A 22,753-nucleotide genomic window follows, 5' to 3' on the forward strand; every position below is an offset into this window, starting at 1 on the left:
TCCAAAAATCACAGAGGAAGAAGAAAAATGTTTTATGTCACACAAAGTCTAACATGTATCTGAAGATCTACCAATAAATGTCAATCTTGAAAATTACTAGATTGAAGCTTCTGATGGGTTTTTTTATTTTGTTGCACGTTATTTTTTTTACATTCAATAATCTGTAATTTCATCTGTGCTGCTACTAGGTTTGTGTGACAAAAAATAAAAAAGAAGGAAATAAGCAGCAGAGAATAGTGCAAAGAACAAAACCAGAATCTATTTAAATTTTTACAAAAATATGGATGTATGCAAGAATAAATTGGTGTAAAACAACAAGAATTTACAAAATACTTGGTGGAGTCACAAGGCAGAATTGTCATCACAGTCTGCTATGTTTGTGTCAGAGCTGTTAGACCTGCATGGAGGAAAAGAAATATGGGGTTTAAGCTGTGTGTGAACTTTAGGTTGATGTGAAAACGTCAACACAGTTCCTGTTATAAATTTCTTCTTAACTCAACACAAAAAAATCGAACTCTTACTCTTCCCTGGCCTGGTGGGTTACTCAAATGGCTGAGATTGGCTGGATGACCAATCATGTTTCTAACACCTGCAGCTGCAACACACTTGTCTGTGTATCCTCTTAATGTGAATAAACATGTTTTGTACTGATTGTAAAACTCTCTGAGACAAATTTGCAACTTTGGGCTACAAAAATAAAACTGATTTGACAAAGAGGCAAGTTAGTGAGAATCAAAATAAGTGACAATACACAACAGGATGGAGGCTGATCAGAAATAATTAGGAATACATGATAACTATATGCAAGTGAATGATGATAGTATGAAAGTGTGTTACTCATAACTGTTTGTAATTGTTGCTCTGGTTCATCTCATTCATCTCTGAGTCCCATTGTGACAAATTGGAGGATTTAAGAAAAGTTAAAGCTGAACAAACATTCATTTCAATATTAACTCAGACACAAGTATTACAATAGATATTGACTGAAAGACTTACCTGCTGTTATATTTTCGTGTAAGCAGGACAGCGATGACTGCAGCAACACAACCACAGGCCAACACAACAAACACAACGATCACAGTGGAACCTGAGAAAAAGAGGAACATTTGTCATATAAAACAAAATTCTTAATGCAACTATCAAATGGGAAGTGGATGTTAGTGACAGGAGACCACATGAATATTCACTAAATCACTGTTACCAGATTCATTTTCTTCATCAAAACCTGGAAAAATAAACAAAAACATCAGAATCATAAAATAATTATTAATCTATAAATATGTGGTTTTGGAAGTGTTTCTCACCATCAGTTGGTAATGGTTTCACTGCAGGAATCTTCTTAAACACCTGAATTTCAGGGACTGAGAGCAGTCGTGCTGTACATCCAACCTGTGCACCGTTTCCATGGAAACCAGACAGCACAGCTGTAGTGGTGACGGTGACTGTACCGTTGGTGTTGGTGACACTGACTGTGCTGTTGTGAGAGAAGTAGAGGTCTTGTTGTGGGACATTCAGAGTTACTGTGGGAGCAGGACGACCTGTGGCCGAGCAGGACACAACTGTCTCTTCAGGAGACTTTGATTCTCTGATTTGTAGATTGGGTTCATGCAGCTCTGCAAAGACAAAACATTAAAAAATATCGCATGGGGCAAATTGTTATTTTTTTTTTTTTTTGCTGATTTCCTCTGTTTTATAACATTGTAAATCAAATATATTTGGGCTTTAGACTGAATAAAACAAGTATTTTAAGAAGTCTTTGGGTTCTTGATCATTGTGATATAAGTTGTTTCTGTTTCCTGTGCACAAAATGCACAATAGGGCAGCATCTTTCATTTTTATGCCTTACAGTACATTTCATTTCACAAACTGAGGAATTTGTTACAATTATAATATAATTTAAATATCATGACCATCATGTCTTCTTACATTTGGGATATAATAAAAATCAGCTTTTATGACAGTTAGATGCAAAATGTGTGAAATGCAGAGTATGTACAACATGCTTTTAGTGATGTGAAGTATTTGTATTTCATGACTCAATGATGGCAAGCAGACAAATTAACAGTCATCATTTCTAACTGCCATCGATGTGAAATAAGTTAAAACTGTAATTCACCACAAATATGTCTTCAAAAGTGAAGAAAGGAGCTCACCATAGAGTTGGAGGCAGGTTCTGCCTGTCAGATAACCATCAGGATACGTGTTAAACAAACAGAGATAGCAGCCTTCATCCTGCTCCATCACCTTCCTGATAACTATGGAGCAGTTCTGCAGTCCAGCATCTTTAAACTCCACTTTCCCCTTAAAACCAGGATTCACTGTTTCTCCAAAGTATTTGTTGTAGCCTGCAAGATTCTTGTTCTTCCCATCAGGTGAAAGTTTCTGCCATGTGACCTGAAGAACATCTTTAGACTGCATGAGCTGACAGCTGAGATGGACATCTTCTCCTACTGCTGCCATCACAGTCTGCTGTGTTTGTATCACAACTGTTAGACCTGCATGGAGGAAAAGAAATATGGGGTTTAAGCTGTGTGTGAACTTTAGGTTGATGTGAACAATTCAACACAATTTCTGTTATAGATTTCTACTTCAGGGCCTCTATTACAGCTTCTTCCCTCCTTTACCCTCTGGGTGATCAGCAGTTCAACACTAGTCCTGTAAAACTAAAAAAAATCCTGTTATGCACTAATGCATGAATGGTAATGTTGCTTTTTTGTCTTAGTTTGCTGTAAATAAAAACTGTCAGCAGCAAGAAACATTCACCTGTCGTACCTTTAATGTGGGAAAAAAGAATAAAGATATTTCTTCACAAAACATTCACTTTGGATTGGAATTAAAAATACACAGGAATCCTCCACGGTGCTTTCAATTTCAGCAGAAAAATGACTTTTGTAAAAGTACAGACTACTGTAACATCTCTCTCTTACCTTTTGCAAAGATTCCCAAAACAAGAAAGATTTTCATGACTGCAGCTTGTGTCATCATCGCTGTAAGTTTCAACTCAACTACACTGATGTTTGTTGGTTTCAATGTAAAGACAAAAATAATCACATTAAGGGAACTGCAGTGACCATTTACTGACCAATTCTGGCTCTACAGTTGTCACGTCAGCGAAAAAATTAGCAAATGAGATGACAGCATAAAACGTGTCCAAGCCATGCAGGCGGATTTTGGCCTAAATGTGCACACTCAGCCACACCACCCTTATTTTTAAATGCTCATATAGCTGTGAGGTTTACAGCCCTGCACGTCAAATATTTAACATATTTCAGATACTTAACACAACATGCGAAACTGCCCACATATTAAACTGTGGGACTCTTAGGTCTTCACTCCAAATAATTTCTGCTTTGCAATCATCTATGCAAATATTTATTCAGATCGTCTTGTCCCCGCAGAGAAAAACAATAGAATTACAGAATATATTGACACATTCACAAACAAAACTAATACTTACCTTGTCTAATTTTCCAAGACAGTTCACACAACGTCCACGTCCTCCTGCCTGTCCTCCCTTTTTCTCTTTTAACTCCGTTTGTTTGTGGTGGTTGTGTGTCCTCTTGAAGTGTCACCCAAACGTTAACTCGTAATGTTAATATCATCAAAATTACTATCACTAGAGTTGATATAGTCATACATGTAACATACATAGATTTGTTTCTAAAATGTAATATAAAACAGTGCATTGGTCTCCAAGTGTCCCACGGAGCAAAGAAGCAATTCGGCAACATCAGGTTACTTTCTTTCTTTTTTTTTTGCGGAAGATCCTGCGTTTCGTGCCAACTGTCAGACTTTAACAGCACACTCAGGGTCACGGGTGTGTGTGCAAGGCAAAGAGGATGTAGGCAGGCAACGAGGCAGGATACATAAATGAAAGGGACTTTTCTTCTGAAATCTCTTTCCTTTTTTCCCACCTCATTTCACCAGCAAGAAACATTCACATGTCGCACTTTTAATGTGGAAAACAAGAATAAATCAGCAGGATTCAATATTTCTTCTCAAAACATTCACTTTGGGTTAAAGTTAAAAATACACAGGAATCCTCCACGGTGCTTTCAATTTCAGCAGAAAAAGTGACTTCTGTAAAAGTACAGACTACTGTAACATCTCTCTCTTACCTTTTGGAAAGACACCGTGTGTCATTGTTGCTGCAAGTGGCAAGGTTTGTTGAACAAACTTCTTTATGAAATGCTGATTTGTTCTAAAAATACTGTATAAACAGTGTGTTACATCTGAAAGTGTCCCCTGAAGAAAAGAAACAATCTGCTTAACAGAAGCCAGTCAGGAGGAACAACAACATCACATCAGGTAAAGGCACTTTAACAGTTCAAAGTTCAAGTTATCAGGCAAACAGGTGAGAACAGGTGAGCAGACCAGTGAAGAAGTCTGAGGCCACCTGGTGGTCAGGTGATGAATGGCAGAGAATGAAAGGTTCAATGTCAATGCAAGAGGTCTGGAGAAGTAAGAAGGAGGCTGGAGGCTGAGACAGAGGCAGAAAGGACTAAATGAGCAGGACTGAGACAGTAGTTGTGACACACAAACACATCTAACACCAAGTTAAGAGGAAGAGACAAAGACACTGCTTGATGAAAAATGTAGCTGTAATTAAACACCTGACATGAGAAAGTATGTTCAGAAATATTTACAGCAGACAAATACAAAGTAGAAAAGATAGTTTTATAGAAAAAACTCCATCTTTCCAGGAATAATACACATTCATTATTTACATTCAGTGTAATTTCATCTTCGGCAAAATTCATTTTATAAAAAAAAAAAACTAAAAAGAAAAGAAGCAGTAAACAGTGCAAGGGACAAAACCAAAAGTTATAACCATTTCACTTTAAAAAATTGATGAGGCAACAACAAATTGGTGTAAAACAATATATCAGAATTATATTATAGATGTTACAAAATACTTGGTAAAGTTTAAAGTCCCAACAAACAGCAAGAAAGAAGAGAAAGGAAGTCAAAGAAAACATTCAATTATTTATTTTGTCTTAAAAAGTTTAAAATGTAATGACAAAAATATGGTAAAAATAATACAAAAACATCAAAACCTCTGTGTACATTAATATTTTTGATCTGGAGATATAAGATGAGAGATTCATCTTGTTCAGGACACATTTTGATTCTTTTACAATGTCTGAACATTTTACCAACACATGATTTGATGCAGCTTTGTTCAAGTCTGACTGACTTTGTATTGAAACTACAGTCTTGTTGGTTGTTTGTCACTAAATAGACTTCTGACTGTGGACGATGATGGTTCTGGTTTCTCCCCTTTTGGATCTTTCTTCTCAGGTGATCGTTTCCTGATCTGTTCATTCTCCAGATTCACCTTCAGATAAAAACAAGACATGAGTCAATTTCCACTCACATTATTATAATACATCATACATATTTCTATCACTGAATGACTCTGACAGTTAACAGTTATGTGGATAAACAGGCTGACTATGAGTACACAATGGACCATGAAGAGTAAAGTGCATCAGAATCAGATTAATGTATAAATAACACATTAGTTAGAGAGATATAGAGATAGAAAGGAACTTAAATACTAACCCTAACCCTAGCCATAACAGACAAAGAGAAGACAGATTAAATAATTTTCTGAAGAAGCAATTTATAATAAATATGAACAAGTGAATAATTATGAAATTATCTTACTCATAAGATATCCTGATCTCTTTCAGCCTCCCTGCGTGACAGACTGAAGGATTTAAGAACATTTATATATTATTTATTTATAGGTGTTGTCTGTATAGATTCTTTAAGCTCTGTGTTTCCTCTTAATGTCAATAAATTATTACCATATTAACTGTGAGACACTGGTATCACAATAAGACAGATATTGAGTTGAAAGTTGAAATGACCTGTTCTTATATTTATGTCTGAGCAGGACAGTGATGACTACAGCAACACAAACAACGACCACTACTGTGATCAATGTAACGATCAAAGTGAAATCTATGAGAAAAAGAGGAAAAAATGTGATATGAGACACTAAACATTCATAAAGCAACTACAGTTTAAATGTGAATTTTGACTTGAGACAACTTTAAGGTTAACTTACTCTTATTGGATCCAGATTCATCATTAAAACCTGAAGAAAGAAAAACAAATATCAGAATCATAAAGTGATAATTAATTTATGAATCTGTGGTTTTGGAAGTGTTTCTCACCATCAGCAGGAATCGTCATAAACACCTGAATTTCAGGGACTGAGAGCAGTCGTGCTGCACATCCAACTTGTGCACCGTTTCCATGGAGACCAGACAGCACAGCTGTAGTGGTGACGGTGACTGTACTGTTGGTGTTGGTGACACTGACTGTGCTGTTGTGAGAGAAGTAGAGGTCTTGTTGTGGGACATTCAGAGTTACTGTGGGAGCAGGACGACCTGTGGCCGAGCAGGACACAACTGTCTCTTCAGTAGAGTTTGATTCTCTGATTTGTAGAATGGGTTCATGCAGCTCTGCAAAGACAAAACATTAAAAAATATCACATGAAGCAAGTTGTTACAAAAAATCAACTAGTTTGCTGATTTCCTCTGTTTTATAACATTATAAATCAAATATATTTGGGCTTTAGACTGAATAAAACAAGTATTTTAAGAAATCTTGAGTTCTTGGACATTATGATGAACAGTTGAGTCAGTCTGTTTCATACATTTCATGTCGAGAATTGAGGAACTTGATATAATTGGATACAAAGTGAGTGAAATGCAGTGATGAGTATGTACAACATGCTTTCAGTGGTGTGAAATGTTTGCATTTCATGACAAAATGACATCAAGCAGACAATTTAACAGTCATCATTTCTAACTGCCATCGATGTGAAACAAGTTAAAACTGTAATTCACCACAAATATGTTTTCAAAAGTGAAGAAAGGAGCTCACCATAGAGTTGGAGGCAGGTTCTGCCTGTCAGAGAACCATCAGGAAACGTGTTAAACAAACAGAGATAGCAGCCTTCATCCTGCTCCATCACCTTCCTGATAACTATGGAGCAGTTCTGCAGTCCAGCATCTTTAAACTCCACTTTCCCCTGAAAACCAGCATTCACTGTTTGACTAGAGTTTTTGTCGCAGCTGCCAAGATTCTTCTTCTTCCCATCAGGTGAAAGTTTCTGCCATGTGACCTGAAGAACATCTCTAGACTGCATGAGCTGACAGCTGAGATGGACATCTTCTCCTACTGCTGCCATCACAGTCTGCTGTGTTTGTATGTCAGCTGTTTGACCTGCATGGAGGAAAAGAAATATGGGGTTTAAACTGTGTTTGAACTTTAGGTTGATGTGAACATTTCAACAAAACTTGTTATGAATTGATACTTAACTGCTAAAAATTGATTTATAATGTAATGGTGAAACTGCAACTCAGTGATAAAATATGATTTATTTCAGCAAATATAGTTTTGCTTTTCAAAGTAGGACAGGCTGCAGGTAAAGTACTAAACTTTATTATAGAGACTGAACAGTGATGTTAAAAGTGAAAAAGAGTGAGAGTCACTTTAAACTTCATGTTGAGTCATTAATGTGTTGCTGGTTGGTTGTGATGAACACAGATGTTGAAAACAGGAAGAAGAACACGTAGCTGTTTTCGAAACAGAGTTATTTATAGTAATCACATTTCTGATAAATTACACCTGTTGCTTTTTTGTCTTAGTTTTCTGTAAATAAAAAATGTCACCAGCAAGAAACATTCACCTGTCGCACTTTGAATGTGTAAAACAAGAATAAATCAGCAGGATTCAATATTTCTTCTCAAAACGTTCATTTTGAGTTAGAGTTAAAAATACACAGGGAACATCACGGTGCTTTCAATATCAGCAGAAAAAAGGACTGTAAGTACACGGGTTACTGTAACATCTCTCTCTTACCTTTTGGAAAGACTCCTAAAATAAAAAACATTGTCATGACTGCAGCTTGTGTCATCATCGCTGCAAGTTTCAAGTCAACTATACTGATCTCTGATGGTATCAATGTTAAAATAAAAAGTTATCACTAGAATAAATATAGGTCTACATATGAAACATAAACATACACTGATTTGTTTCTAAAATGTAATATAAAGCAGCGCTTCACGTCTCTGAGCGCCGGAATGATGGTAACATCCGTTTCTTTCGCTTTTTGATTTGCATACTTGCACGCTTTAAGACCGCACTCAGGGGCATGAGTTTATCGAGAGGATGAGGGCGGACGCTGAGACAAGTGTCAGCTCAGTTATGTTGATGCTGATGTTAGTGAAGCGTCTTCACGTAATGTGCTGAGAAACCGAGAAAGAGATCAGATTGTATTTTTGACGTAACTCGGCAGATTGTGATTGGTGCCTTCAAGATCTGAAAAAATGAGCTAAACTGTCTGATAAAGTAAACTTCTCTCATCTACGGAGCCCAAGTGGGGCCAGCTGAGAAAAGAAAAGAGCCATATGTAAAACTGTATTCTCGTTTTACCATTTTTAAATTTCATTTAGTTGAACATAAATTTATTAAATCGTTTTCTGAAGAAGCAATTAATAATAAATATGTAAAGTGAATAATTATGAAATTGTCTTACTCATAAGATCTCCTCAGCATCCCTGTGTGACAGAATGAAGGATTTAAGAACATTTATATATTATTTATTTATAGGTGTTGTCTGTATAGATTCTTTAAGCTCTGTGTTTCCTCTTAATGTCAATAAATTATTACCATATTAACTGTGAGACACTGGTATCACAACAAGACAGATATTGAGTTAAAAGTTGAAATTACCTGTTCTTATGTTTATGTCTGAACAGGACAGATCCTCTCTACATTTAAGAGTAGGCTCAAAACTTTCCTTTTTAATGAAGCTTATAGTTAGGGCCGGCCAAGCTCACCTTGGATCAACCCTTAGTTATGATGCTATAGGTCTAGACTCCGGGGGGACTTCCCATGATGCACCAAGTTCCTCTCTCCTCCTCCTCCTCTCCATCTATATGCATTCATGTAACATCAATGCATGTTACTAACTTGGCTTCTTCCCCAGAGTTTTTTGTGCTTTCTCATCTCGCAGGAAACCCTGGGTTGCAGGCTGAGCCTTTGCGGTCCTTCGTGGTCCTGTTGGTGTCCTTCCCTAGCTATTGCTGCTCTTATTGTTATTGTTATTGTTATTGTTATGATTGCTGTTATTCTATTTTGGTGTACTTAACTATGGGGTACATCTGTGCGTTTACTTTGTAACAAAGGTCCAGGGGAAAGTGTATTGTGATGGATGCTGTCGGCCTTTGCTGGCTGTAATCCAAAGTGTACATTGTATGTCTTATTATCATATCATATTAAAACCAAAATCTTACATCCTTAACTTAAAATCTTTATTTAACATACTCCACAAAGGCAAAAACATTAAAAAAATATCACATGGAGCAAGTTGTTAAAGAAAATCAACTAGTTTGCTGATTTTCTCTGTTTTATAACATTATAAATCAAATATATTTGGGCTTTAGACTGAATAAAACAAGCATTTTAAGAAATCTCTGGGTTCTTGAACATTATGATGAGCAGTTGTCTCTGTTTCCTACATTTCATTTCACAAATTGAGGAATTTGATACAATAATAATATAATTTAAATATCATGACCATCATGTTTTCTTACATTTGTGAAGACAATTAACTTTTATGACACTTGGATGCAAAGTGAGTGAAATGCGGAGTTTGTACAACATGCTTTTAGTGATGTGAAGTATTTGCATTTCATGGCAAAATGACATCAAACAGACAATTTAACAGCCATCATTTCTAACTGCCATCATTTTGAAACAAGTTAAAACTGTAATTCACTACAAATATGTCTTCAAAAGTGAAGAAAGGAGCTCACCATAGAGTTGGAGGCAGGTTGTGCCTGTCAGAGAACCATCAGGATACGTGTTAAACAAACAGAGATAGCAGCCTTCATCCTGCTCCATCACCTTCCTGATAACTATGGAGCAGTGCTGCAGTCCAGCATCTTTAAACTCCACTTTGCCCTGAAAACCAGGAATCACTTCTTGCCCTGAGGCTTTGTTGTAGCTGGCAAGAATCTTCTTCTTCCCATCAGGTGAAAGTTTCTGCCATGTGACCTGACGAACATCTCTAGACTGCATGAGCTGACAGCTGAGATGGACATCTTCTCCTACTGCTGCCATCACAGTCTGCTGTGTTTGTATCACAGCTGTTAGACCTGCATGGAGGAAAAGAAATATGGTGTTTAAACTGTGTGTGAACTTTAGGTTGATGTGAATATTTCAACACAATTTCAGTTATAAATTGATACTTAACTGCTCAAATTGATTTATAATGTAAAGCAGAAACTGCAACTCAGAGATAAAATATGATTTATTTCAGCAAATATAGTTTTGCTTTTCAAAGTAGGACAGGCTGCAGGTAAAGTACTAAACTTTATTATAGAGACTGAACAGTGATATTAAAAGTGAAAAAGAGTTTGAGTCACTTTAAACTTCATGTTAACTCATAAATGTGTTGCTGGTTGGTTGTGATGAACACAGATATTGAAAACAGGAAGAAGAACACGTAGCTGTTTTCGAGACAGAGTTATTTATAGCAATCACATTTCTGATAAATTACAGGTGTTGCTTTTTTGTCTTTTGTCTTTTCTGTAAATAAAAATTGTCACCAGCAAGAAACATTCACCTGTCGCACTTTGAATGTGTAAAACAAGAATAAATCAGCAGGATTCAATATTTCTTCTCAAAACGTTCATTTTGAGTTAGAGTTAAAAATACACAGGAAACATCACGGTGCTTTCAATATCAGCAGAAAAAAGGACTGTAAGTACACGGGTTATTGTGACATCTCTCTCTTACCTTTTGGAAAGACTCCTAAAATAAAAAACATTGTCATGACTGCAGCTTGTGTCATCATCGCTGCAAGTTTCAAGTCAACTATACTGATCTCTGATGGTATCGATGTTAAAATAAAAAGTTATCACTAGAATAAATATAGGTCTACATAAGAAACATAAACATACACTGATGTGTTTCTAAAATGTAATATAAAGCAGCGTTTTACGTCTCTGAGCGCCGGAATGATGGTAACATCCGTTTCTTTCGCTTTTTGATTTGCATACCGCACTCAGGGGCATGAGTTTATCGAGAGGATGAGGGCGGACGCTGTGACAAGTGTCAGCTCAGTTATTTTGATGCTGATGTTAGTGAAGCGTCTTCACGTAATGTGCTGAGAAACTGAGAAAGAGATCAGATTGTATTTTTGACGTAACTCAGCAGATTGTGATAGGTGCCTTCAAGATCTGAAAAAATGAGCTAAACTGTCTGATAAAGTAAACTTCTCTCATCTACGGAGCCCAAGTGGGGCCAGCTGAGAAAAGAAAAGAGCCATATGTAAAACTGTATTCTCGTTTTATCATTTTTAAATTTCATTTAGTTGAACATAAATTTATTAAATCGTTTTCTGAAGAAGCAATTAATAATAAATATGTAAAGTGAATAATTATGAAATTGTCTTACTCATAAGATCTCCTCAGCATCCCTGTGTGACAGAATGAAGGATTTAAGAACATTTATATATTATTTATATATAGGTGTTGTCTGTATAGATTCTTTAAGCTCTGTGTTTCCTCTTAATGTCAATAAATTATTACCGTATTAACTGTGAGACACTGGTATCACAACAAGACAGATATTGAGTTAAAAGTTGAAATAACCTGTTCTTATGTTTATGTCTGAACAGGACAGATCCTCTCTACATTTAAGAGTAGGCTCAAAACTTTCCTTTTTAATGAAGCTTATAGTTAGGGCCGGCCAAGCTCACCTTGGATCAACCCTTGGTTATGCTGCTATAGGTGTAGACTCCAGGGGGACTTCCCATGACGCACCGAGTTCCTCTCTCCTCCTCCTCCTCTCCATCTGTATGCATTCATGTAACATCAATGCATGTTACTAACTTGGCTTCTTCCCCAGAGTTTTTTGTGCTTTCTCATCTCACAGGAAACCCTGGGTTGCAGGCTGAGCCTTCGCGGTCCTTCGTGGTCCTTCGTGGTCCTGTTGTTGCAGCAACAACCAGTACTAGGAAACCCACCCTGAGGGGCCCCATCTCATCAGTGTCTCTGTGAGCAATGATACATCGAGAACTACTTTTTGCATACACTAACGTTACACAAAACAGAGAGGAGTTATCTGTCTGGGAGTGAAAAGAGAAAGAGCAGAGGTGGCAAAGGGATGTCTAGATGTGGCCGCAATGCAGTGGTGGACTCAGGCTGTCTCAGAAGCAGGGACGAAAAAATATAAAGGGCACCCTTACTTCACAATGTTTTTCTCCCATACAGTGCACCCTATAGGGCACATTTTTTTAATTGAAAGGGCACCCAATTCTGCACTAAAGTATGTTAGACTTAAATTAGACTAAATTGCAGTTTTTTCTTTTCTTTAGCACTAGAAGGGCATCCATACAGAACCTCCAGCTCACCCCATTACAACAGCATCATAGGGCACTGCATTACATCCTCTTCATTTAAAGGACACGTCATATTTTCTTGTTTTTGGGGGTTCTTTACAGGGCACTATCACAGTTTCTTCTACTGAAAGGGCACCATGAGGATCCTTCATTCCAGATTGTCACATATAGTGGCCCTCTATAGGGCATTTCATCCTGATTTTCCCATAAGTAGACAGTCATCACAGAATTTTTGTATGTTTCTCCTTTGTGTGGGCACCTTAGAGTGCACTTTATCATACTGTGGGGGCACCTTAGACTCTAAAGTGTCCCACAGTATGATAAAGCGAGGTGCAAGCCTAAGACATGGCAGAAATTTTGGGGAGGCATCTGAGGTGGCCAATCAGATTGTAGGGGAGGCACTAGCCTTCAAAACTGTGCATGCAGCGGATGTTTCAGTAATTATAGTGACTCAGTGTCTCAACCACTGTTAAAGATAATTAAGTCAGACTTTTAAAGGCATCATGCATTCAAATTCTGATCTTTTTTATATGACCCAGATGACCCCTACACAAGCCTTCAGCGGCCAGGAAATGATCTCTACCAAACTATCTCCTCAATACACCATCAGCATGATGCCAAGACAACAGCCAGCAATGTGATGGAGCTGGATGATCAGGAAATAGATGAAAGAGAAACTGATCCAAGGTGGGAAATCTATGAAAACATACAGCAAGAAAACACAGGACTTTGTGTGTAGATTCACTACTTGATCGTAAGAGATACATGTTTATGGATAGTGGTGTGAGTCTAATATATCTCAGGTCCACAACAGTATCTTAATATAGTTATTAGCATTGTGACTTGTTCTTGCATGCTGTTTCATGAGTCTAATACCTAGAAGTTTGTAGTCACATTCTTCAATCAGATAAGATTGATATTTTCCAAAAGCTAACAACATGACTAATAACATGAAACCTCAACATCTCTGATTCTAACTGCTTACTTGTTAGTGAGTTAGTTAGTTTGTTCAAAAATGCTCTGTGTAAAACTGTTGCAGTGGGCTATAAAATCAACAAACACAATAAAGTATGTAACATATAACTCCCTCTTCTAGTATCACTATTTTTTTTTTAACACACAAACCTTGTTATGAGTAATGTACCTCACATCCTTCCTGAGTTGGAGTTTCATCACAAAAGTTGAGGCCATTTTCTGATTCTTATTATTGATGTAAATTAATGGAATTTGAGAATAAATATCAGGCAATGGAAGTGTATAATTGTGATCAAGAAGTAAATATTCCTGATGTCTATAATACTTGACTTGTGCACACAAACCTTGCTGCTGCTTGAAAGATGTCTGTCAGTCACATAAACTAGTTTGTAGAATACAGTTGCTGTTCATTTGTACTCAGACTGACCTTTTAACCTGCATCAAGTGATGTGTGTTTGTCACTTACAATTGTTTCATATTAAAACAGTGCTGTGTGCAGAGGAAGCAGCAGTTTCCTTTTTACAGGGTGATAAGCATGCTGTTTCCTGTTTCCAACTCATACACATGGTGATGACTGCAAAGCAAACATATCAGTTAAATCATGTTACATGATATGCAACTTTTACTAAGTGTAGATATTGTAAGATATAAAGCAGGTGATAATTTGTATTAGTTGGATTCTTGTGGATCCAGCTCCAAGAGCAGTTTGAACACATGCCTGTAGACCTGATGTTTGAAGATCTGATATATTTTCTTTCTGTGTTCTACTCTGTTTCACCTTCAGTGTGTTAATATGAAAGCAGTCATGTCTTGCATTTCCTTGTAAGAAGACATCACACCAGCTTGTAGGTGTCTAAACAACAGTTCATAGACGTGTGTCAGTTTCCCCTCTTCAGTACAATAAAGTCTTCACTGCCAGCAGCACTTAAACTGTCACTTAGACCTCTTGACCAGCATGGCTGTTTGGAAACTGTGGTTTGTTCTGCTTTTGCTGCTACCTGCATATAACAACAGCAAAGGTACAGGAACTAATTTTTATCATTTATCATTTAAATAGAACAATTAAATATTTTTTTTATGTTTCATACTGACTCTAATTATTCATTGTTTGCAGTGACTCCTGTGAAAACCACTGGGAGAGAACCATATGTCACTCCGATATGCACCAATGAAACACTGAATATCATCACATTTATAATATGTAAGATCAGAACAGAGAGGAGCAGAGGAGAAGAGTGTCGCTTAATGTATAAATATGGACAGGACTTTGAGCATGAATGTGACTCCAGGTTCACACTTATGAAAAAGAATCAGGCTATATTTCTTCACCTGACCAGTTTAACACCAGTGGATAGTGGGAACTACAGCTGTGAGTGTGTATATCCTGGAGTAACAAATACTCTCCATCTTCATATCACTGTGGAAGGTAAACACGTTATGTATTTTTCCTCATACTTTGATTAAATTTACAGTGATTATTTTCCATTGTGTTGTATTGTTAACATGGTAGTATGATGTCTATACTTCAGGTTTACAGGTTAAATCAAAGCATGCAGTAATTATAACAGGAATATAGTATTTAAAACAGTATTCATGCTGAAAATAATGTCCTACATCGTTTTTGGTCTTGGCTGAAGTAACTTTTTAGCTTTGATTTGCAGCTTTAAATGACTTAAAAGCATCAGATGCTCTTAAACAATATGATTATATCGACTGTGGTTCATTTACATGCAGTTTTTTCAACACCTGTTCTCATTTTGTAAGTCAAGTGTATCATTTAAAAAGTATATTTCTTTAATGATATCACCTGTCATACATGTTTATCTCATTTTGAATGAAATTCACTGCAGTCACCTATAACAAGATCTTGACTTTCAGGTTTATATGAAACAATGAAGGAAGACGTGATGTACTCTGAATTTTGTGGTCTGTTTTATTAGACGAGACAGGAAATGAAACATTATTTATTAATATAAACTGTGGTGGTACTGCATTGATCGTTGTTTTCGGAGTTGTCCTTGGATTCATCCTCAGAAAAATTCTGTCCAGCTGAAAAATTCTCCCTAAAGTGTTTTTAAACCTTGTAAAATGATGCAGTCAGTGGTTTTGTTGGAAAGCACAGAAGAGCTGGTGTGTGTGTGTGTGTTTGGTGTGTCACTAACTCTTATATCTCTTCTTATTTAAAGAAACTGTTCAAGAACAGACACATCTGGATCATCTGTATGTAAATCTCCCGGCTCTTTGGTGAGTAATGTACTTTCTGATCAGGGGACTGTGTGAGTGGATTTGAACCTTGAAAAGTGGAGGTTTCAGTAAACGTAGTGACTCAGTGTCTCAACTATTGTTCAATATAATTAAGTCAGACTTTGAAAGGCATCATGCATTCAAATTCTGATCTTTTTTTATAGGACCGAGATGACCCAGATGACCCCTACACAAGCCTTCAGCAGCCAGCAAATGATCTCTACCAAACTATCTCCATCAACAGGCAATACACCATCAACATGATGCCAAGACAGATTCAGCCACAATATAATGGAGCTGGATGATCAGGAAATAGATGGAAGAGAAACTGATCCAAGTTGGGAAATCTATGAAAACACTTGAACCAAAATTCAAGAACATAAATTTGTAACTATCTGATATTGTCTCTCTAAATATTGCAGAGATGGCAGTATCAGAGGTTTTCTTGACACCATGATAACTGTTTAATTTCTGACTTACAAGAGAAATAAATTCACCCGCCTCTCTACTTTTCTCGTCATCACACTGTAAGAAAACACAGGACACAGCAGTCTTGCTGCACATCCAACTTGTGCACCGTTTCCATGGAAACCAGACAGTACAGCTGTAGTGGTGACGGTGACTGTACCATTGGTGTTGGTGACACTGACTGTGCTGTTGTGAGAGTAGAGGTCTTGTTGTGGGACATTCAGAGTTACTGTGGGAGCAGGACGACCTGTGGCCGAGCAGGACACAACTGTCTCTTCAGTAGAGTTTGATTCTCTGATTTGTAGAATGGGTTCATGCAGCTCTGCAAAGACAAAACATTAAAAAAAATACAGTTTCACATGAATTCATTTCTTACAAAGACATCAGCTTTGACATGATAATTCTCCAGGGGAAATGTGTTTAATACTGGAATTACATAATCCAGTTTGACGATTATAAAAAATGTCTTTAATAATGCAGAATAATGCAGTTTTTACAGCTGCACTGATTAGTAGATTAATTGATCGATTTCAGCAGAAACGCCAAAAATTCACTGGTTCCAGCTTCATAAATGTGAATATATCTGATATTAAAGTAAATGTTTTTGGGTTTTTTTTGACATTTCATGGAGAATATGATAAATTGAGAAAATAATCAACAGATTAATTGATAATGAAAATAAGTTTCAGACCTAGTCCTCACCATAGATAAACAGAAATTAAATTTACCTGCGGACAGATGATAGTCTCCCAAAAACAAGCTTGGTTCCCAGTCTGTGAGGTGTTCCTGTTCTACAGGTAATGTGAAACTGGAGCAGAATAATCCATGGTTACTACATAAAACTACGACCGACCAGTGTTGAGTTCCTGCTGCCTCATTTCAGTCCCTGATCTCTCACAACGCCTCAACTCTTCGCCAGTACATTTGAGGTCAGTGGGACCTCTGGTGTCCATGTTGTGCAGTCACATCCAACCGTTTTACCACACATTATTAACCACAGTATGAGGGTTTGAGAGTTGCAGTTTTACCTTTTAATAAGAGAATAAATCATCATAGCTATTTGCCACAGCTCATCTGGCTCCAAAATCTTATAATAACACTCCTAATTTCACCAAAAATGATCCTTTTAGACATTGTGTGAATTTTTATTTACAGATATTAAATATATTCAAGTGGCAATTTATTAAAAATCTACACGAATGACAGAAACAGAACAAAAACAAAAAGAAGCAACAGTAAATATACATTAAATACAACATTTTCACATGATAAAAACAAGTTAATAATTCAAATGACATAAAACAACAACAGGTGGTTTGGTTTTGCAAATGCATGACATATAACATTTACTGGTCAAAGTGGAATGAGAGTAGTTCTAGCTGAGCTTAAAATCATCCAAATACTTCTCAAAGTCACAGTTTTCATATGAAAATAAAGAACTGTTCAAAGATTGTTTTTGTTTTTCATTAAAAAAACCCAAAAACAAATATATATCAGTAACATTTACAACTAGTAATCTAATAAATTTCGTCTCCTTGTTGTCAAATATAACTTCTTGAACCTTCAAATCTTCAAACATCCGTTGTCTGAACACGCCTGAAAAAAGCACATTAATACAAGTTTGCATCACTTTTTCTTTAATAAAACAAGTACTTAATGGTCCAAAAAAGAGAACATGTTTTGTAATGATAGTAAAACTCTCTGAGACAAATTTGTAACTTTGGGCTACAAAAATAAAACTGATTTGACAAAGAGGCAAGTTAGTGAGAATCAAAACAAGTGACAATACACAACAGGATGGAGGCTGATCAGAAATAATTAGGAATACATGATAAATATATGCAAGTGAATGATGATAGTATGAAAGTGTGTTACTCATAAGTGTTTGTAATTGTTGCTCTGGGCATCTCATTCATCTCTGAGTCCCTGTGTGACAAACTGAAGAATTTAAGAAAAGTTAAAGCTGAACAAACATTCATTTCAATATTAACTCAGACACAAGTATTACAATAGATATTTGCTGAAAGACTTACCTGTTGTTATATTTTCGTTTAAGCAGGACAGCGATGACTGCAGCAACACAACCACAGGCCAATACCACAAACACAATGATCACAGTGGAATCTGAGAAAAAAAGGAACATTTGTCATATGGAGCAACATTGATTACGCAAATATAAAATGGGAAGTGGATGTTCATGACAGGAGACCATGTGAACATTATCTGAATCACAGTTCAGTGAATAAGAAACAAAAACATCAGAATCATAAAGTAATTATGAATCTATAAATTGGTGGTTTTTGAAGTGTTTCTCACCATCAGCAGGAATTGTCTTAAACACCTGAATTTCAGGGACTGAGAGCAGTCGTGCTGCACATCCAACTTTTGCACCGTTTTGATGGAAACCAGACAACACAGCTGTAGTGGTGACGGTGACTGTACCGTTGGTGTTGGTGACACTGACTGTGCTGTTGTGAGAGAAGTAGAGGTCTTGTTGTTGGACATTCAGAGTTACTGTGGGAGCAGGACGACCTGTGGCCGAGCAGGACACAACTGTCTCTTCAGTGGAGTTTGATTCGCTGATTTGTAGAATGGGTTCATGCAGCTCTGCAAAGACAAAATATTAAAAAATATCACATGGAGCAAGTTGTTAAAAAAATCAGTTTGCTGATTTCCTCTGTTTTATAACATTATAAATCAAATATATTTGAGCTTTAGACTGAATAAAACAAGCATTTTAAGAAATCTTTGGGTTCTTGGACATTATGATGAGCAGTTGTCTCTGTTTCCTACATTTCATTTCAGAAATTGAGGAATTTGATATAATTATAATATAATTTAAATATCATGACCATCATGTCTTCTTACATTTGGGAAGAAAATTAACTTTTATGACAGTTGGATGCAAAATGTGTGAAATACAGAGTATGTACAACATGCTTTTAGTGATGTGAAGTATTTGCATTTCATGGCAAAATGACGGCAAGCAGACAATTTAACAGCCATCATTTCTAACTGCCATCACTGTGAAACAAGTTAAAACTGTAATTCACCACAAATATGTCTTCAAAAGTGAAGAAAGGAGCTCACCATAGAGTTGGAGGCAGGTTCTGCCTGTCAGAGAACCTTCAGGAAACGTGTGAAACAAACAGAGATAGCAGCCTTCATCCTGCTCCATCACCTTCCTGATAACTATGGAGCAGTTCTGCAGTCCAGCAACTTTAAACTCCACTTTCCCAAGAAAATCTTCACTCACTCCTTGCTCAAGGTTTCTGTAGCCAACAAAATTCTTCTCCTCCCCATCAGGTGAAAGTTTCTGCCATGTGACCTGAAGAACATCTCTAGACTCCATGAGCTGACAGCTGAGATGGACATCTTCTCCTACTGCTGCCATCACAGTCTGCTGTGTTTGTATCACAGCTGTTAGACCTGCATGGAGGAAAAGAAATATGGTGTTTAAACTGTGTGTGAACTTTAGGTTGATGTGAACATTTCAACAAATCTTATTATAAATTGATACTTAACTGCTCAAAATGATTTATAATGTAATGGTGAAACTGCAACTCAGTGATTAAATATGATTTCTTTCAGCAAATATAGTTTTGCTTTTCAAAGTAGGACAGGCTGCAGGTAAAGCACTAAACTTTATTATAGAGACTGAACAGTGGTGTTAAAAGTGAAAAAAGTGTGAGTCACTTTAAGCTTCATGTTGACTCATAAATGTGTTGCTGGTTGGTTGTTGTGAACACAGATGTTGAAAATAGTCAGAGGAACATGTGGCTGTTTCTGAGACAGATTTCTAATTAATTACCCATGTTGCTTTTTTGTCTTAGTTTGCTGTAAATAAAAACTGTCAGCAGCAAGAAACATTCACCTGTCGCACTTTTAATGTGGGAAACAAGAATAAATCAGCAGGATTCAATATTTCATCACAAAACATTCACTTTGGATTAGAAGTAAAAACACGCAGGAATCCTCCACGGTGCTTTAAAATTTAGCAGAATAATAATAAAAGTACAGACTACTGTAACATCTCTCTCTTACCTTTTGCAAAGATTCCCAAAACAAAAAAGATTTTCATGACTGCAGCTTGTGTCATCATTGCTTTAAGTTTCAACTCAACTACGCTGATCTCTGTTGGTTTCACTGCATAGACAAGAAGCTATCTATGGTTATAAATAATCACATGAAGGGAACTGCAGTGACCATTTGCTGACCAATTCTGGCTCTACAGTTGTCACGTCAGCGAAAAATAAGCAAATGGGATGACAGCATAAAACGTGTCCAAGCCATGCAAGTAGATTTTGGAGAACTCTTAGGTCTTTACTCCAAATAATTTCTGTTTTGCAATCATCTTTGCAAATATTTATTCAGATCTTCTTGTCCCCGCAGAGAAAAACAATAGAATTACAAAATATATTGACACATTTACAAACAAAACTAATGCTTACCTTGTCTAATTTTCCAAGACAGTTCACACAACGTCCACGTCCTCCTGTCTGTCCTCCCTTTTTCTTGTTTAACTCCGGTTGTTTGTGGTGGTTCTGTGTCCTCTTGAAATGTCACCCAAACGTTAACTCGTAATGTTAATATCATTAATATTACGTCACAACCCTATCACTAGAATAGATATAGTCCTACATAGATTTGTTTCTAAAATATAATATAAAACAGCGCATTGGTCTCAAAGTGTCCCACGGAGCAAAGAAACAATTCGGTAACATCAGGTTTCTTTCATTCTTTTTTTTTTTTTTTTTTTTTTTGCGGAAGATCCTGTGTTTCGTGCAAAGTGTCAGGCTTTAACAGTGTTAACAGAGTTAAAAATACACAGGAATCCACCACACTGCTTTCAATTTCAGCAAAAAAATGACTTCTGTAAAAGTAGACTGCTGTAACATCTCTCTCTTACCCATGAAGAAAAGAAACAATCTGCTTAACAGAAGCCAGTCAGGATAAACAACAACATCACATCAGGTAAAGGCACTTTAACAGTTCAAAGTTCAAGTTATCAGGCAAACAGGTGAGAACAGGTGAGCAGACCAGTGGAGAAGTCTGAGGCCACCTGGTGGTCAGGTGATGAATGGCAGAGAATGGAAGGTTCAATGTCGATGCAAGAGGTCTGGAGAAATAAGAAGGAGGCTGGAGGCTGAGACAGAGACAGAAAGGACTAAATGAGCAGGACTGAGACAGTAGTTGTGACACACAAACACATCTAACACCAAGTTAAATAAACATATATATAAATATACATATAAAAATATTTACAAAAAAAGACAAATACATAGTAGAAAAGATAGTTTTATAGAAAAAACTCCATCTTTCCAGGAATAATACACATTCATTATTTACATTCAGTGTAATTTCATCTTCGGCAAAATTCATTTTATAAAAAAAAATCTAAAAAGAAAATAAGCAGTAAACAGTGCAAGGGACAAAACCAAAAGTTATAACCATTTCACTTTAAAAAAATTGATGAGGCAACAACAAATTGGTGTAAAACAATATATCAGAATTATATTATAGATGTTACAAAATACTTGGTAAAGTTTAAAGTCCCAACAAACAGCAAGAAAGAAGAGAAACAAAGTCAAAGGAAACATTCAATTATTTATTTTGTCTTAAAAAGTTTAAAATGTTATGACAAAAATATGGTAAAAAATAATACAAAAACATCAAAACCTCTGTGTACATTAATGTTTTTGATCTGGAGATATAAGATGGGAGATTCATCTTGTTCAGGACACTTTTTGATTCTTTTACAATGTCTGAACATTTTACCAACACATGCTTTGATACAGCTTTGTTCAAGTCTGACTGACTTCATATTGAAACTACAGTCTTTGTAGGTTGTTTGTCACTAAATAGACTTTTAACTGGAAGATGATGGTTCTGGTTTCTCCACTTTTGGATCTTTCTTCTCAGGTGACCGTTTCCTGATCTGTTCGTTCTCCAGATTCACCTTCAGATAAAAACAAGACATGAGTCAATTTCCACTCACATTATTACAATACATCATACATATTCCTATCACTGAATGACTCTGACAGTTAACAGTTATGTGGATAAACAGGCTGACTATGAGTACACAATGGACCATGAAGAGTAAAGTGCATAAGAATCAGCTTCATGTATAAATAACACATTAGTTAGAGAGATATAGAGACAGAGAGGAACTTAAAAACTAACCCTAACCATAACAGACAAAGGGAAGACAGATTAAATAATTTTCTGAAGAAGCAATTAATAATAAATATAAACAAGTGAATAATTATGAAATTGTCTTACTCATCAGGGTCTTCGATTGGTTCTTGTGTCATTTCCATCTCCTCAGCATCCCTGTGCGACAGACTGAAGGATTTAAGAACATTTATATATTATTTATTTATAGGTGTTGTCTGTATAGATTCATATAAAGTTCTGTGTTTCCTCTTAATGTCAATAAATTATTACCATATTAACTGTGAGACACTGGTATCACAACAAGACAGATATTGAGTTGACAGTTGAAATGACCTGTTCTTGTGTTTATGTCTGAGCAGGACAGTGACGACTACAGCAACACAAACAACGACCACTGCTGTGATCAATGTAACAATCAAAGTGAAATCTATGAGAAAAAGAGGAAAAAATGTGATA

The 22,753-nt window shown here is 36.4% G+C and overlaps 4 protein-coding genes across 5 annotated transcripts in view; all 4 read right to left on the reverse strand.

The window, feature by feature from the left end:
* LOC121891933 (butyrophilin-like protein 2) overlaps positions 1-22,753 on the reverse strand; it is a 52,470-nt gene that overhangs the window by 22,906 nt on the left and 6,811 nt on the right. For both annotated transcript variants that reach the window (XM_042404637.1, XM_042404638.1), the window contains exons 2-3: positions 19,208-19,546; positions 9,840-10,181 (exon numbers count right to left, since the gene is read on the reverse strand). In XM_042404637.1, the coding sequence (XP_042260571.1) occupies positions 9,840-10,181; positions 19,208-19,546 (681 nt within the window). The remainder of the gene's footprint in view (positions 1-9,839; positions 10,182-19,207; positions 19,547-22,753) is intronic.
* Positions 1-22,753, reverse strand: part of LOC121891965 — a 203,674-nt gene that overhangs the window by 10,765 nt on the left and 170,156 nt on the right. The gene's annotated exons all lie outside the window — the stretch shown is intronic.
* On the reverse strand, positions 880-8,965 carry LOC121891964 (OX-2 membrane glycoprotein-like). The gene is made up of 4 exons (XM_042404688.1): positions 7,882-8,965; positions 2,154-2,495; positions 1,305-1,613; positions 880-1,087 (listed from the first exon to the last, which is right to left on the reverse strand). Exons 1-4 carry the CDS (start codon positions 7,937-7,939, stop codon positions 993-995), a joined length of 804 nt encoding a protein of 267 aa, XP_042260622.1. The 5' UTR covers positions 7,940-8,965; the 3' UTR covers positions 880-992.
* LOC121891934 overlaps positions 21,758-22,753 on the reverse strand; it is a 29,021-nt gene continuing 28,025 nt past the window's right edge. The window contains exons 8-10 of the mRNA XM_042404639.1: positions 22,631-22,724; positions 22,403-22,465; positions 21,758-22,076 (exon numbers count right to left, since the gene is read on the reverse strand). Of these exons, the coding sequence (XP_042260573.1) occupies positions 22,073-22,076; positions 22,403-22,465; positions 22,631-22,724 (161 nt within the window). The 3' untranslated portion in view covers positions 21,758-22,072. The remainder of the gene's footprint in view (positions 22,077-22,402; positions 22,466-22,630; positions 22,725-22,753) is intronic.

The sequence above is a fragment of the Thunnus maccoyii genome, chromosome 24 (assembly GCF_910596095.1).
Source record: "Thunnus maccoyii chromosome 24, fThuMac1.1, whole genome shotgun sequence".
Taxonomy (NCBI): domain Eukaryota; kingdom Metazoa; phylum Chordata; class Actinopteri; order Scombriformes; family Scombridae; genus Thunnus; species Thunnus maccoyii.

Excerpts from the sequence above, each read along its gene's own strand:
- LOC121891964 (XM_042404688.1), bottom strand. The coding sequence starts at position 7,939 with ATGATGACACAAGCTGCAGTCATGACAATGTTTTTTATTTTAGGAGTC. Across the intron at positions 2,496-7,881 it reads TTTAGGAGTCTTTCCAAAAG|GTCTAACAGTTGTGATACAA; the intron begins GTAAGAGAGAGA and ends TCCTCCATGCAG. Across the intron at positions 1,088-1,304 it reads GAAACCATTACCAACTGATG|GTTCCACTGTGATCGTTGTG; the intron begins GTGAGAAACACT and ends TCTTTTTCTCAG.